General features: G+C 41.4%; 1 protein-coding gene across 1 annotated transcript in view; it reads right to left on the bottom strand.

Annotated features, from left to right (window-relative positions):
* Window positions 1-15,895, bottom strand: part of THOC1 (THO complex subunit 1) — a 74,970-nt gene that overhangs the window by 800 nt on the left and 58,275 nt on the right. Inside the window, exons 13-20 of the mRNA XM_053571402.1 lie at window positions 15,311-15,377; window positions 15,063-15,113; window positions 14,903-14,973; window positions 13,480-13,575; window positions 12,796-12,861; window positions 4,017-4,100; window positions 844-991; window positions 77-152 (exon numbers count right to left, since the gene is read on the bottom strand). Coding sequence (XP_053427377.1) covers window positions 77-152; window positions 844-991; window positions 4,017-4,100; window positions 12,796-12,861; window positions 13,480-13,575; window positions 14,903-14,973; window positions 15,063-15,113; window positions 15,311-15,377 — 659 coding nt within the window. The remainder of the gene's footprint in view (window positions 1-76; window positions 153-843; window positions 992-4,016; window positions 4,101-12,795; window positions 12,862-13,479; window positions 13,576-14,902; window positions 14,974-15,062; window positions 15,114-15,310; window positions 15,378-15,895) is intronic.

The raw sequence follows: 15,895 nt of genomic DNA, 5'->3' as shown, positions 1-15,895 counted from the left end.
ATTAAATAATGTACTTCTCAATAAAGAACCCCAATCTTTTCCAACTTTGTAAAATAGGTAAAAATTCAATTCTTACTTTCATGTTCTTTCAGTAAAGCATCATTGTCTTCCTCATCTTCATCCTCACCTGTTTTTATTTCTTCAGAAGGAGGCTAAAAATGAGAAAAGAGAATGTTTTTCTCATTTCTCAGAATGCCAACCTCTGAAGTAAGACAGCTGGAGATTTTTTTGTTTAGATACGAGTGGCTGTGAAATTCTGAGTACAGGACTCCAGACCTTTATCAGCAACATTAAATGCCTGGTAAGGGTCCTAAGGGCCAGCCTTAATCTGCAGGAGGGGCAGGGGAAGCCCTCAACCTGACAGGTAGGGAGGTGGGGAGAAAGCACATTTGCAAACAGCTAACAAAGACAGCACAAGGAGCAACAGTGTCATTAAAAATTTCTGAGTAATACCAGATTTTCAGGCACACATTATTGTAGCAATACCATTTTAGAAAATGGTGCTGGGAAAGAGAACAGGGTAGAAAGGCCAAGTTTCCTACTGCTATCAGAGATCCTGTCTTTCATAAGGACAGTAATAATGCAATGGCAAGCAGGGAAAAGTCATGTCTGAGTTTGGATAATAATTTACACGAAGTCCTGTTTGCGTTAAATTATGTGCTGTATAGAAAATTGTTACTTACTAAATTATGTGTACAAATGTATTTTTCCCTCTAAAACATGGGAATTTGTGGATCACTTTTTTGCATGTTAAACTCTAAATTTAGCTCTTTGCTCAAATAATGATAGTAATTTTAAAGACATTGTTAACTGAAAGATATGAAAATAATCTGTATTACTTACTGGTAATTCCTTGGCTAGCTTTATTACCATGTTTTCAAGATACTCTGGCAAACTTTTAAACTGCTGATTAGTTGGCTGGAAGAAGTGAGGGCTTCTCCGTGCTAAAAGCCTCAGGGCTCTCCAACCATAATTTGAATTGTTCACAGCCCTATAAAGAGAGATGGCATTCTTACAGAACTAGAAAACTATGTTATGTTTCTTCTTACTATAATTCTGCCATGTGAAATTCTATACTTGAGGTAAAATATGATTCTTTTCATTCTAATCCTATTCCTAAATATGTGTGTAGCCCACTTACAAATCATACATCAGAGTGACCACGTAACTAATCACAGAAGCCAACAGGCTGGAGAGGTAGGCTCATGTGCAGCAAACATTTTAAAAGTTTACATTCATTTAATTTTAACAAGTCAATGAGTTTGTATGTCCAGTACTGGCTAGAGGCTGTATTTATACAACAGGAATCATCCATCTATTTGGAAAAAAATAAACTCATAATAGATGCTTGTGTTCAGTGAGTTGATATCTATACTTGTAATGTCATCTGCAGATGTGAGTTTCAGAATATTTTATAAATTAAACATTGACTTTTGATCATGTTAATGAATGTTTGTGTTTCAATTTTATATAACTCTAATTCACTTAATACCAACCTCAATGAATAAAAATGGCTCAAATACTAAACAAGAAACATCTAGTAGCCACTACAGGAAGCAGTGATGTCAGGAACAGACTCCATGAACTGGAGCCTAATGAAGCACAGAAGTGACAGGCTGTAATAGGGTAAGAAGTAGAAACCTCAGAGAAACTCTGAAGATGATACTCCAGAAACAGGTAATGCTTTTGAAGAATCTTCACACATGTTAAACTCCATTTCTTAGTGTTTGGGAGTCTCTCCTACCCCCTTAATTCACCGATTAGCTATCTAGTTTATTTGGTTGTTTTATTTTTTTTTAGAGACAGTCTCACTTTGTCGCCCTTGGTAGAGTACTGTGGCATCACACTGCTCACAGCAACCTCCAACTCCTGGGCTTAGGCAATTCTCTTGCCTCAGCCTCCGAGTACCTGGGAATACAGGCACCTGACACAACGCTTGGCTATTTTTTTGTTGTTGTTGATGCAATTTGGCCAGGGCCAGGTTCGAACCTACTACCCTTGGTATATGGGGCTGGCGCCCTACTCACAACCACCTTACACTCCTATGCTTAAGTAATCTTCCTATCGCAGACTCCCAAATAGCTAAGACAAGAGGTGTGTGCTACCATGCCTAATTGTTCTATTTTTAGGAGATATGGGGTCTCACTTTGCTCAGGCTAGTCTAGAACTCCTGACCTCATGTGATCCTATCACCTTGGCCTCCCAGAGTGCTAGGATTATATGCGTGAGCCACCAGGCCAGGCAGTCATCTCCTGTAAATGGGCCTAAATCAGCTTGGGATGTCCTGGTACCACTGAAAACTTAACCAAACTGCCCCCAGACACTGAGGACTCACCCCAAGTGAAGGCTTGCTATGAGGTTTTGCCTAAACAATTAAGAGCCATCTTCTCTGACAGATCTCTGAAATAATTTGATTCTTTTAACCATTTTCAAAATTACCCATCAGTTTATTTTCTTACTCTCCATGGATCCATACCATTCAAGGTCTTAAACCAATCCTAGAGAACTGTCACTTTAAGAAAAATCCACCTAGTCCTATGTAACAATAATGTACGTTCAACACTTTTGAGCCAGACGCCTGGGTTGTGGTGACACACAGATGTGCAGCCTCTCGAGCCAGAATTATTTTCCTAGCTCTGCCTTCACTAGCAGCTGGGATGTCAGTAAATTATGTACCCTCTGTGTCTGAGTTTCCTGAACTATAAAGTGGTGTAAAGTAAGTACGCAGACAGCACCTGACACACAGCTATGTGTGAGACCAGTTTAGGAACTGCACCCAGAACAGAGAAGGGCTTGGGCTGGGGGCTGGGGGCAGGAGGGGCATGCTGGCCAGGGGACTGAAGTAAGAGAGCAATCACAGGAAGACCTCGGTGGAAAGTGGTTCATGGAGTAAACAGTAAACACAAAGGTCCGGAAACGAAAGACCTTTTAGGTGAAGAGAAATGGCCCACGTGTTTAAAGCAGAGAAAATGAGCAAAGAGGAGGCATGGCGGGAGGTGGACGTGAGCTCCACCGAGGAGGCCCTCGCTGTGAAGTTCACAGCAGGAGACTAGACTTACGCATAAAGATCACTGGCTAACATAGGAGCACTGACCACAGTTATAGACCAGGTAAGAGGTCACAGAAACTAACAATTCTAGTCACACTAGTCAGGATTATTGAGCTACCTATGTGCCATCCATGGTTCAAAGTCAGTCATCTTATTTAATCCTCAGGGTAGCCTGTGGGATAGGTACTGTAACTGTTTAACAGATTAGAAAAGGGACATGGACCGAGTTGTCCTCGTCAGTAAGTGGTGCAGGGGATCAGAACCTATGCGTTCTGACAGGAGGTTCCTTTGCCTCTAAATCACTACCCTATAAATGTCTATTTAAAACCATGAGACTCTGTGGTATCACCAGAAGGTTCCAGATAAAGAAGCTGACACTGAGTCCTGAAGGTACTCCAGCATTTGAGAGCTGAGGATGAGAAATGAGGCACTGGAGACGGAGTGGAGGGGGTGTTGAGGGGAAGGGCAGACAGCAGGAGGGTGGAGCTTCACACCTGCCAAGAAAAAGCACCGTAGGGCAGGCCACCGGGCAAATGCCGCTGAGAGGGTGCAAAGAGAACAGGTGACCTTGCTAAGAGCTGATTCAGTGGGGAGAAAAGACTCCAGCTGGAGTGGGCTGACCAGATAATGGGAGGTAAAGCAATGAGAGTCCTAGTTATAATAGGTGGTAGAGATGTGTACTTTGAAGGAGATAGTGAGGAGAGGTACTTGCTGGAGGGAGATGTGGAATAGAGGGATTTTTTTTTCTTATGTTTTGAAACAAGGGTGATTTCAAGTCATGCTTGTTAGTAGGAATAATCTTGAAATCGGGTGTGTAGTAACATAGACTTGGAACATAAACTCATCTAGGAGGAAACTACTACCATTATTAACTGGCTCGCTTGATGAGCTTTCTAGTATATATACAAAATTCCTAAGAAAAAGTATTGGAGAAAATGAAAATCAGCTCACAAAAAATATTACTTACTTATATTCATTTTCAACCATGTTTTCAGGGTCTGCCTGTTCAATGGCTTCTTCAAAGAACTCCTCCAAAGTTGGCATGTATTCCCTGGGTGTTATAAAATTACTAGTGAGGATCATGTTATGTTCTTAACAATAATTAGTGAAAAATGCTAGCAATTAAACTTTCTAATGATACCCATACTTTAGTTAACAGATTACTTAACAACTCAGATTCTTACGGAGGTAAAACACACAAATCTAAAATCAAGAAGGGCAATAAAGAAGAGGTAGTCTAAAACTCCGTAATACTATGTATTTGCTATATATTGTATACGATGCAATATCCATTCTATATTACAGTGTATGAATATGCTCCTACTCACAGAAGGCGGCCAGGGATTTCACAGCATTTCAATTTCGCCATTCTTTTTTCTTCCTTTTTTTTTTGTGTTTGAGACAGAGTCTCATTATGTTGCCCTCGGTACAGTGCCATGGAGTCATAGCTCACAGCAACCTCAAACTCTTGGGCTTATGCAATTCTCTCGCCTCAGCCTCCGCAGTAGCTGGAACTACAGGTGCCCACCACAACACCCAGCTGTTTTTTGTTGCCGTTGTCATTGTTGTTTAGCTGGCCTGGGCCGGGTTTGAACCTGCCTTGGTGTATGTGCCTGGCACTGTAACCACTGTGCTACAGGCACCAAGCCCATTCTTTTTTCTTCTAACTAGAATTAACTGAACAAAAACAAATAACCAGGCCATAATGAGATTTTTCAAGAGTTCAACTTTTACATTTTAATTGTCACCATGGTAGCATGGTTGGTTCTTATGTTTTTTTTTTTCTTGTAGAGACAGAGCCCTCGGTAGAGTGCCATAGCATCACACAGCTCACAGCAACCTCCACCTTAGGGGATTCTCTCGAGTAGCTGGGACTACAGGCAGTTTGAACCTGCCACCCTTGGTATATGGGGCTGGTGCCCCACCCACTCGTATGGTTGGTTCTTTTTTTTTTTTTTTTTTGACAGAGCCTCATGCTGTCGCCCTGGGTAGAGTGCTGTGGCATCACAGCTCACAGCAACCTCCAACTCCTGGGCTCAAGCGATTCTCCTGCCTCCGCCTTCCAAGTAGCTGGGACTACAGGTGCCCGCCACAACGCCCGGCTATTTTTTGGTGCAGCTGTCATTGTTGTTTGGCGGGCCCGGGCTGGATTGGAACCTGCCATCTCAGGTGTATGTGGCTGGTGCCTTAGCAGCTTGAGCCACAGGCGCCTAACTGCATGGTTGGTTCTTAATAAGCATCTTTCTTGAATTTGTTTCACAGAGCCAAATAAAGAAATGAGATCCAAGGATCGAATCAGAAGACATCTTTGATTACGACTAGAAAAATGGCCTCTCTAAAGAAAACTTGAATTTCAATCTCATGACTTAACATTTAATAACAATAACATGCTCCCTAATCAATAAACACTATTGGCTTGTGAGGTTTCTTGTGAGTTTATCATCACTCTTCACTTCACACGACAAAACAGAATTCACAATAAAACCCAGCCCGAGCTATCATCACAAATGTTTTGGAACCATTTGCTAGTTTTTAAATTATTATAGATTTTAAGCAATCAGGATTAATGTAACGTGTTTGTATTTACCTCCCAAGCTTTTACCATGTTTGCTTCAGATTTTTACAATTTTTTTGTTTTTATAAGATATTAAGGATTTTTAGAGGGTCCAAAGTTGTGTGAAGGAGAATATTATTTTGTTAAATGTGTCAATATCCAGCAGGTGCATGGTATTCAGTGCACCACACAGCCACAGCTCATGGGGGTGCAGTTACTCTCCCCCATCCCTGCACAAAGAGATTTCAGCAAACAGCATCCATCACACTTAGACTTCTTCTGGCCAATGTCTGGTTTCTGGTGTAACCACCTCTTGCAATGCCCCGGTCTCTCCAACTTTCCCCAAAACATCTTAGAAGTTTCAGAAAGCACCCTTGTGATTTCTGATCCAGCCCCAACTTCCTCCAGAGAGCAAGCTGGGAGCCGGCCCAGGAGTAAACAGCAGCTTTCCCCAGCCTGCCTCCAGACGGTAAGTCCAAGAGTCCCCGCTGTGGCAGATGTGTCACCCACCACTAGTTTGTTTATGCAGTTGGAGGCCCTGGGGAGGTGGCCTGCTTCAGATTTTTAAAAGCACTACAAATACAACCAAGGCTCCCTGTGTATTCCTCCTCAATTCATTCTCCTTTCTCCTCTCTCCCTAGAGGTACCGGTTATCCAGAATTCCCTGTGCCTTAAAAACAACAAAAACTCCCCACAAAATTAAAAAAGCCCCCAAGAATATATTGTTCTGAAACTTATCAAACTTTTGTTTTTTTGGAGATGGGTTGTTACTCCTGCCCTGGCATTGTCACAGCTCACAGCAACCTCAAACTCCTGAGCTCAAGTGATCCTCCTGCCTCAGCCTCTTGAGTAGCTGGGGCTACAGGTACCCACCATGATGCCTGGCTAATTTTTTCTATTTTTAGTAGAGACAGGGTCAGACTGCTCTCAAACTCTGGACCTCAAGTGATCCTCCCTCCTAGGCCTCCCAGAGTGCTAGGATTACACATGTGAATCACTGTGCTTAACCCTCCTCAAACTTTCTATTAATATTAGTAGAATCCTGCCTATATCGTTGTGCAATTTGATTTTCTGAAGTATGCCCATGTGGTACAGTGGTTTTCATCCATTTATTTTATAATGTTTTATATATATATATATAGTATTCCACTTTATGAACATGAAACAAGTTACACATATCCTATTCAGAGATATTTAGGTTGTTTTTCTACTTTTTTGTTTTGAGACAGAGTCTCACTATGTTGCCCATGGTAGAGTGCTGTAGCATCACAGCTCACGGCAACCTCAAACTCTTGGGCTTAAGAGATTCTCTTGCCTCAGCCTCCTAAGTAGCTGGGACTACAGGCATCTGCCACAACGCCCAGCTATTTTTTGTTTATTTATTTAGCAGGCCCAGGCTGGATTCAAACCTACCAGCCCCAGTGCATCCTAACCACTGAGCTTCGGGCACCCAGCCTGTTTTCTTACTTTTTGCTCTCACAATGGAAATAAACATTCTTATACCTGTACCCTTGTGGATGAACCAATTTCTTTCTTTTTATTTTTTTCCTTTCAAGTCTGATTTATTTAGACACCACAAAGCTGAGGGCTTTGGCTGCGCTCAACACCCTACACAGCTTTGTGCAGGGTCTTATAAGAATCAAAGAAAGCCTTCATCATGGCCTGGGCTGCTCTCAGCACCTCCTGCTCCTGTGCGTAGGGCCCCATGCTGTCCCACGCCAGCTTCACCCGGTGTGCCTCCGTCCTGGGCAGGTAGTCAGCAAACTGCTCGCCGGGCGCTGCTGCTAGGTGCTCTTCCATCCTCAGCGCTGCTATCCTCCGAGCTGTCCTCCTTCCTAATCTCGGCCTGGTCGCTGTCCTCACCAGAGTCTGTCTCCTCTAGCCATTCCTGAATGTCTGGGTCCATCTCCACCAAAGCCTTCCACTCCTCCATCTTGTGCAGGTCGAGGCAGTATAAGTCGCTGAGGGTGACCTGGTGGTGTCCTGCCTCAAACATGCCCCTGTAGACATACAGCACCCCGTGCTTCACTGCCAGCATGGAGCTGGAGCGTGGGCTCGGCTCCACCACGGGGCCTCTGGCTTCCTCAGGACTGTCTTCATCCTCAGGCAGGGGCTGTCCAGAGAGCAGTGGGTCGACGAGCACATACTCGATGGTGACCACTGTCCCGTCCTCTGATGCCACCTCTGTGACCACCTCCAAGGGCAGCATGCTGGCTGCCCCACATGCTGGCTCATCGGCTTCTGCAGGCCCAGCCTTCCTGCCCCACCGGTGACGTCTCTTCCCCATCCTGGGTCCCTTTAGCTGTGCTGCGAACCAGCGTGAACCAATTTCTTTAGGCACCACAGACTTCAAATTTCCATTGCAACCCACAATAAGAAATTCATTTTCTGGCTGGGTGCAGTGGCTTGTGCCTGTAATCCCAACACTCTGGGAGGCCAAGGCGGGTGGCTTGCTTGAGCTCAGGAGTCCAGACCAGCCTGAGCAAGAGTAAGATCCCTTCTCAGCGAAAAGTTGAAAAACTAGCCAGGTGTTGTGGCTGGCACCTATAGTCCCAGCTACTTGGCAGGAGGATCACTTGAGCCCCAGAGTTTGAGGTTGCTGTGAGTGATGATGATGCCATGGCACTTCACCCAGAAAAAAAAATTTTTTCTATTGTAACCCGATACATATATGCAAATATTTGCACATTATAGAAGCTAATATTTCACAAAAGTTTACTGAAAAAATGCGGCTGAAATTACACAGACTTCACAAACCACCAATGATTCTCAACCTGAAGTTTTAAAAACACTATTTTTATATCGATATTCCTAGGAGTGGAGAGGCTGGGTCTTAGGGTATAACCACCTTTTACATTGCCAAATTATTTTTTATAGTGGCTGTTAATATTTAGATTACCACCAGGAATGCCAGGAAATTATTTTTATCCATAATTCTTTTTTAAAGAGTCTTACTTTGTCACCCTCAGTAGAGTGTCATGGCATCACAGTTTACAGCAAACTCAAACTCTCAGTTTGGCTCAGCGTCCGTAGCTCAGTGACTAGGGCGCTGGCCACATACACCTAGGCTGGCTGGTTTGAGCCTGGCCCGACCAGCTAAACAATGATAACTGCAACCAAAAAACAGCCAGGTGTTGTGCTGGGCGCCTGTAGTCCCAGCTACTCACGAGGCTTAGGCAAGAGAATCACTTACGCCCAAGAGTTTGAGGTTGCTGTGAGGACGACATAATGAAACTGTCTCAAAAAAACAAAAACAAAAACAAAGAACTCTTGGCTCAAGGTATTGTACTCCTCTGGCTTCAGCCTCCCATATCTACAGTACTTTAAAATTACTGAATCTCTTGGCTATGAAATTGCCCGATGTAGTTGTTTTTTTTTTTTTGAGACAGAGTTTCACTTTGTCGCCCTCGGTAGAGTGCCGTGGTGTCACAGCTCACTGCAAACTCAAACTCTTGGTCTCAAGTGATTCTTTTGCCTCAACCTCTCAAGTAGTTGGGACTACAGGCACCCGCCACAACGCCCACCTATTTTTTTTGTTGCGGTTGTCACTGTTGTTTAGCTGGCCCGGGCTGGATTCGAACCCTTCTGCCTCGGTGTATGTGGCTGTTGCCATAACCACTGTGCAATGGGCGCCTAGCCCTATATTTTATTTTTTTTAAAAATATAAATATAAATTCCCTTCTTTGTTCTACTAAGATTCTCAAGGTCTCACCATGTAGTACTTTCTATGTTTTCTAATTTCTAATTATCATCTGTTTTCTAACTTTTGTTATTATTTCTTCTTTGATTCAAGAGTTATGCAGAAGTGTGTTTAAAAAAATTTTAAGCACTTTTATAAGTTTTTATTATTCATGTATAATTCACATACATTTGTGGTTTCTGTAAAACCAAACCTGTAATTATCTTGCAAAATTGTGAATGTATTTCAGTTTTTTTTCCTCCTAGATTTATTAAATACTGGGAAAGGAATATCAAAATTCTTCTATAAAATCAGTCAGTTTTTACTTCTGTCAAATTTCTGAGACTACGTTCTCAGGAAATAAGGCTTATTAAAATGCCTGTATGTTTCTGATACTTTTTACATAATGATTGCCTTTATTTTTAATGATGCTTTTCCTTTTTAAGACTTTTCTGTCTGATATTAATATATCTATGCCTATTTTGTTTATTTTTTTTTGAGACGGAGTCTCAAGCTGTCGCCTTGGGTAGAGTGCTGTGGCATCATAGCTCACAGCAACCTCCAACTCCTGGGCTCAAGTGATTCTCTTGCCTCAGCCTCCCAAGCAGCTGGGACTATAGGTGCCTGCCACAACGCCCGGTATAGCTGTGCCTATTTTTTATTTTTTTGGTTTCAATGTAGATGTGTTTCTTGTAAATAACATATAGACGAACTTTTAAAATACATACGTATAATGCCAATTTCTATCTCTGAGCCAAAAGTCCTTTTACATCTATTATAGACTTAAACTGTACTGTTTTATGCTGTTACTTGTTTCTTCTTCTGTGTCTTCTCTTCTCCTATTTGTTTACTTGAATTTTCTACCTTTACCTTTTTATCCCTCAATTCATTTAAAAATCAGTATTCTATTTCTTCGACATACTCAACAAGCCTGCCTGACTTTAGCCCAGCTAGTCTTTATCTCTACCTTAATCCACAGCATTCTCTAATTCTCACCACCTCTTCCTGTCTTACATGTTGCTTTTAGCAATTATGTTAGTTCTACCTTTAAAAATAATCCCTCATAAATAGTCAATACTATTTTATATAGTGAATTCTTTTTTATTTTTTGAGAGACAGAGTTTCATTTTGTCGCCCTCGGTAGAGTGCTGTGGAGTTACAGCTCACAGCAACCTCAAACTCTTGGGCTTAAGTGATTCTCTTGTCTCAGCCTCCTTAGTAGCTGGGAGTACAGGTGCCCGCCACAAAGCGCGCTGGCTATTTGATACAGACAGGGTTTCGCTCTGGCTCAGGCTGGTCTCAAACCTGTGAGCTCAGGGGATCCACCCACCTTGGCCTCCCAAGTGCTAGGATTACAGGTGTGAGCCACTGTGTCTGGCCACATACAGTGAATTCTTTTTTGTTGTTGTTGTTATAGTTTGGCTGGGGCCGGGTTCTAACCCACCACCCTTGGTATATGGGGCTGGCGCCCTACTCACTGAGCCACAGGCTTCGCCCACAGTGAATTCTTAATAAGACTTAGGAATTCTTCATGTTTACCAATCTTTCTTGCAACTTCCTCCTTTATACTGGGTTCAATTTCCTTCTGTGACAGCTTTTATACTAGGGGACTGTTAATTATAGTTTCTCACATTTTAGTCTGAAAATTACTATTTCTCAATCACTCTAATGACGACACTGTCTGACTTCTTATAGTATTCTGATTTAATACTATCACTCAACATTTTGAAACTTTCATCCCACCATTTCTGGATTCTTTATTTTTTTTACAGTTTTTGGCCAGGGCTGGGTTTGAACCCACCACCTCCGGCATATGGGGCCGGTACCCTAACCCTTTGAGCCATAGGCACCGCCCTCATCCCACCATTTCTGATGGCTGTCTTGTCCTTCATGTTGGTTGTTAGTTTCACTTTGCTCCTTTGGGGCTGTTTTCCTCTCTGGTGCCTTTAATTTCATTTATAGAGATACGGCTTTATTTGCTCATCCTCTTTAAGGCCTATGCTTGTTGAACTAAGAATCTGTACCAATCCTCTGTCATCATCCCCATCACCTCATTCCCGTTCTCTGTTGTTGGCTTCTGCCGTGACGTGTTTACTGCACCTCTTCATTCCATTGGTCTTAAGGAATATTTTCTAACTCTTCATCCTTCCGTATTGTTTTTGGGTGATTTCCTAATCATTAATTAACTCATTATTACCTTAACTATATCTAGTTTGCTATTTAACTTAACCTATTTTATAATTTCAATGACTATATTTCTCATTTCTAGAAGTATTATTTTTTCAAATTTGCCTGGACTCTTCTGATAGTGTCATGTTCCTTTCTTTAATTTTCAATTCCTTATTTTGCCTTTAACTTCCTGAAATATAGTTATTTTATGTGATAATTTTATTATCCAAAGTGGCTAACTTTGGTAGCTTATCTGCTGACTCTTACGTGGATTTGTTTCCTTGAATGTTTTCTAAGTTTGGACAGTAAAATTATCTTTGGATTTTTATCTAAGGGAAACTTGTGTAGTTTGGGTTGAAGGTGCGATTTCCAGATAGATATTTTTATCACCAGCCTGGGACTTTGTCATTCGCTGTATTAGCTTGAGGGTTCCTTTATACTGCTGGTAGTGTAAATTTAATCTGCAAGACTGCATGAGAGCAGACTTGTTTTAATTTCTTAGGGAATACTTTTCCTTTTCACCTACACCTCAGTAGAAATAAACAAGCTTCCTTATTTCCTGTGTTAGTGCAGGCCCCCCTTCTTTTATAGATGGTATTGTGCTTAAACAATTTCAGCTTTATTCAGGGAAGCTTACTCACAAATTTATCCAGACCTAAGACCTCACCTTCTGTTCTTTTGTGACTATAAAAACTCAAGTTCCTTGGTTCTCAAAACTGAGAATCAGCCAGGTGCAGGGGCTCACACCTATCTATAATCCTAGCACTCTGGGCCAAGGTGGGAGGATTGCTTGAGCTCAGGAGTTTGAGACTAGCTTGAGCAAGAGCAACACCCCATCTCTACTAAAAACAGAAAATATTACCTAGATGTAGTGGCAGGTGCCCATAGTCCCAGCTACTCGGGAGGCTGAGGCAGGAGGATCACTTGAATCCAGGAGTTTGTGGTTGCTGTAAGCTAGGCTGATAACACAGCACTCCAGCCTGGGCAACAGAGTGAGACTGGGTCTCAAAAACAACAACAACAAAAAACAAAAAAAACAAAAAACCAAACAAAAATACCCCTGAGAATCATCTGCACTGCCCCCCAACTACATGTAACCCCATCAATTTACAGGCTTACTCTTCTGGTTTGTAGTTTCATTTGTAAATATTTTCTTATGATTTTTAAAATTATCTCATCACATTTCTAGGTGTTTTATGGTGGGAAGCCATATTCTGCTATGCCTAAAGTTCAACCACAATAAACTTTTAAATTCTTTTAAAATCTAATGATAGGTTAGAGAAGGCTCTATTTTACTTAATATTTGAGAAAAGTAATATTTCATTTGAAAATTTTTCAACTTGCCTTGTCTCTGATTTACAGGCTTCCATATTGTCAGGACAGAGATTCCAAAGCCTTGTTAACTCCTCACTACAAAATAGACAAAAGTAAATACATTGTTTATAAACACCATTCTCATGTGCCTTAAACCTAAATAGAAAAACAATATAATGCAAACAGCGGATTTGGGGCTGACGACAGTATGAGTTTTACTTTTACCCTTCATAATCTTGGGTACTCAACACATTTTCTATATGAGAATAATCATAATGATATGATAATCATAATCATTAATCATGATAATGAATGATAATCACATGACCATTAGCTTTTTCTATAAACATTCAAGCAGAATATAAAACAATATTTCACTGGATGGTAGCAGAACTTAAGAATTATGGTACCTTATGGCAACTAGAAGTGAGCTACTTCAATCTAAATAGCAATGCTATTGTCTCTGAAATAGGAAAAACAGCATGTCCCAGAGCCATGATTTTTAAAGCTGGAGACAAAATGAAGGTTTACCGAGTTGCATGAAACTACATTATGGGCAGTGCGGACTGAAGGGTGTTTGCTTAGTGCCTATGTGTGTGCCAAACACAAATTCAATTATATTTGTATATAAAAAACTAGATAGTTCTTACAGTAACACCTTTAAAATATAAAAGTAACTAGGAACATCCCACATACGAAGACAAGTTCACCTACTTTCCCATCAGAAGTTTTTTGCTGGGCCCTTTCCCTAGGAAGTCCTCTGGTGCTGTTCTCTTCCGTACGACTCTTGTAGGCTTGGTATCTGATGCTCTGCGGTGAACAAAACATAAGCTATTTTTGGAATTACAAATAGCAGAAATGGAAAAATGTTTAATGTAACAGAAAATTTAGTTATTATTTTCTTCCTGAATACAAAAGCTTCATGTTATGATAAAACACTCTTCAGATATGTTAAAAATGCCACATTAACAAGGTGAAGTACAAGAAGTAGATATACAGCATTTTTAAAAATAATTAATATATTTTTTTCTGGGACCTTATGAGAATCTTGAGGTAAAAAGTACAAATAGAAGTAATCAAAGTGGTTGTACTCTTACAGAGTTCAACTTAGATATATATATTTAGGGGGGGACACAGTCTCATTCTGTACCCTGAGTACAGTGCCAGGGCATTATAGCTCACGGCAACCTCAAACTCCTGGGATCAAGTGACTCTCTTGCCTCAGCCTCCCGCTATAAGGCTCAGCCGTGTTTAGTAGAGATGGGATCTCACTCTTGCTCAGGCTGGTCTTGAACTCCTGAGCTCGAGCAATTCACCTGCCTTGGCCTCCCAGAGTGCTAGAATTATAGATGTAAGCCACCGTATCCAGCTCTCAACTTACACTTATATGAAATATGTATAATACCATAGTTTGCTGTGTACAATGTGCACTTTTTGCCCCAATTTTTGAGAGAAAAATAAGGATGAGCATTATATGGGTAGTAAGGTTTGGGAACAGGAGAGCCCAATGGACCTCCCAGACCACTGTGCCCTTGTGCCTGGGCCTGCGGGCATATGAGGTTCCAGTCCAGGAGTACACAGGATCTGGTGGCTGTGGGCTGAGCAGCCTCCACTGAAAGCTGCCATCAGCCCTGGGGCAGGGCTGGTGAGTCAGGCTGTAGCTGTGTGGGGCAAAGGCTGAGGTCTGAGACCCAGCCATGTAGGGGGCACAGGCAGTGTGCACAGGCCCCAGGGACCCACCTAGCTGTTTGTGGGCCAAGAGGCTTCAGAAGCTCCTGCCCTGCCAGCTATGCACATGGGCATCTCGGCCGTGACCCCTGATGTAGTAGAGAGGAAAGGGTTCCTGAAAGAGAGGGCAGGAACAGACTTCACAGAGCGCATGGCTGTGGGAGGATAGTGCAATCTGCATGTACTCCAAGGAAGCCTTAACCCTCCTCAGATGTGTCTTTGCCACCGAGAGCTGGCCACTATCTTGAGGGGTGTTCTACCCAAATTTGGGCTAAAATCATGGGTGTGCACTATACAAGGGAGCCCATTATACACAAAATATAGGTATACACATCCGTAAATGATACAATCACATCAAACTATATTTGAAATGTCTTTCTTATATTTCTTGTGTTGTATATAAACTTACCTTTCTTTCACAAAACTTGGGCAGCCTTCATTTTTCCATGAGTTCCAGTTTTCTTCAGTGTTTAATATATGCTGAGAAAAACAACAATTATATTTACATAATGGAATCCTCTGAATTTGTATTTATTTCTAACAAGACTGTGTGAATATAAGACACATACCTCTACCATCTTTGAAAATCTTTCTCCATCAGGGGGGTTTTCAGATAGTAGCTGTGATTAGAAAGAATATACTAAGCTTTCAACAACTTTCTGCATCATAGGAGTGGTTTGTAGGCAGAGAACCAAGGAAGTGTTTGTGGTCTTGTACCTGAGCTTAACTTTATCCTTATTTTCCTATTTGGGGCTGAAACAAAGAGAATTCTAAATTTCCATTTTTCAATCATGGGTTTGTTGCATGTTGAACTTACTTGATACACTGATTTTGTGGTATCTTCAATCCAAAGTGACTGTTCGTCAGTTAAAACATAGTTTGAACTAGGGAACAAAGCAATGAAAGCATGTTTGAGTTACAACAATGTATATTCAATTTAAAAGTATAAGAAACACAAGGTGTGTAACATACTATAATGTCCAAAATTACCAAGTTAAGAGTATATACAAATGAGAAGTGTCTGAGAAAATTCTTGTACTTCATTCTCAAGATAAGAGGGTTACAACTGAAGACAGGAAGGTATGTGGGAGAACAAAACATTCAGTTACTTGATCAGATTTCAAACTATACAGCAGTAAATATTTCCTAAAATAAGTTTAAGGTGAGATGAAAATCTCGAGATAATTAATATTGTCATACGTGTGTCACTGTAAACATTTTAAGATACACAAAAATCAACAAATGTAAAATCTGTGCAGACAGAAACAAATGAAACCCTCCCAGCCACACCAATAAGCTGAGCAAGTTGAAACTTGCAGGGGTGAATCAGAAAGGATGCTGCCAACCATGTTTCTTGGAAGTAAGATAATAGACCACAACCCAGTCTTTCTTAAAACTTTTG

This window comes from Nycticebus coucang, chromosome 19 (genome assembly GCF_027406575.1).
Source record: "Nycticebus coucang isolate mNycCou1 chromosome 19, mNycCou1.pri, whole genome shotgun sequence".
Lineage (NCBI taxonomy): Eukaryota > Metazoa > Chordata > Mammalia > Primates > Lorisidae > Nycticebus > Nycticebus coucang.
Note: the sequence above shows the minus strand (reverse complement) of the source record. Positions and strands in the feature narration are given on the sequence as shown.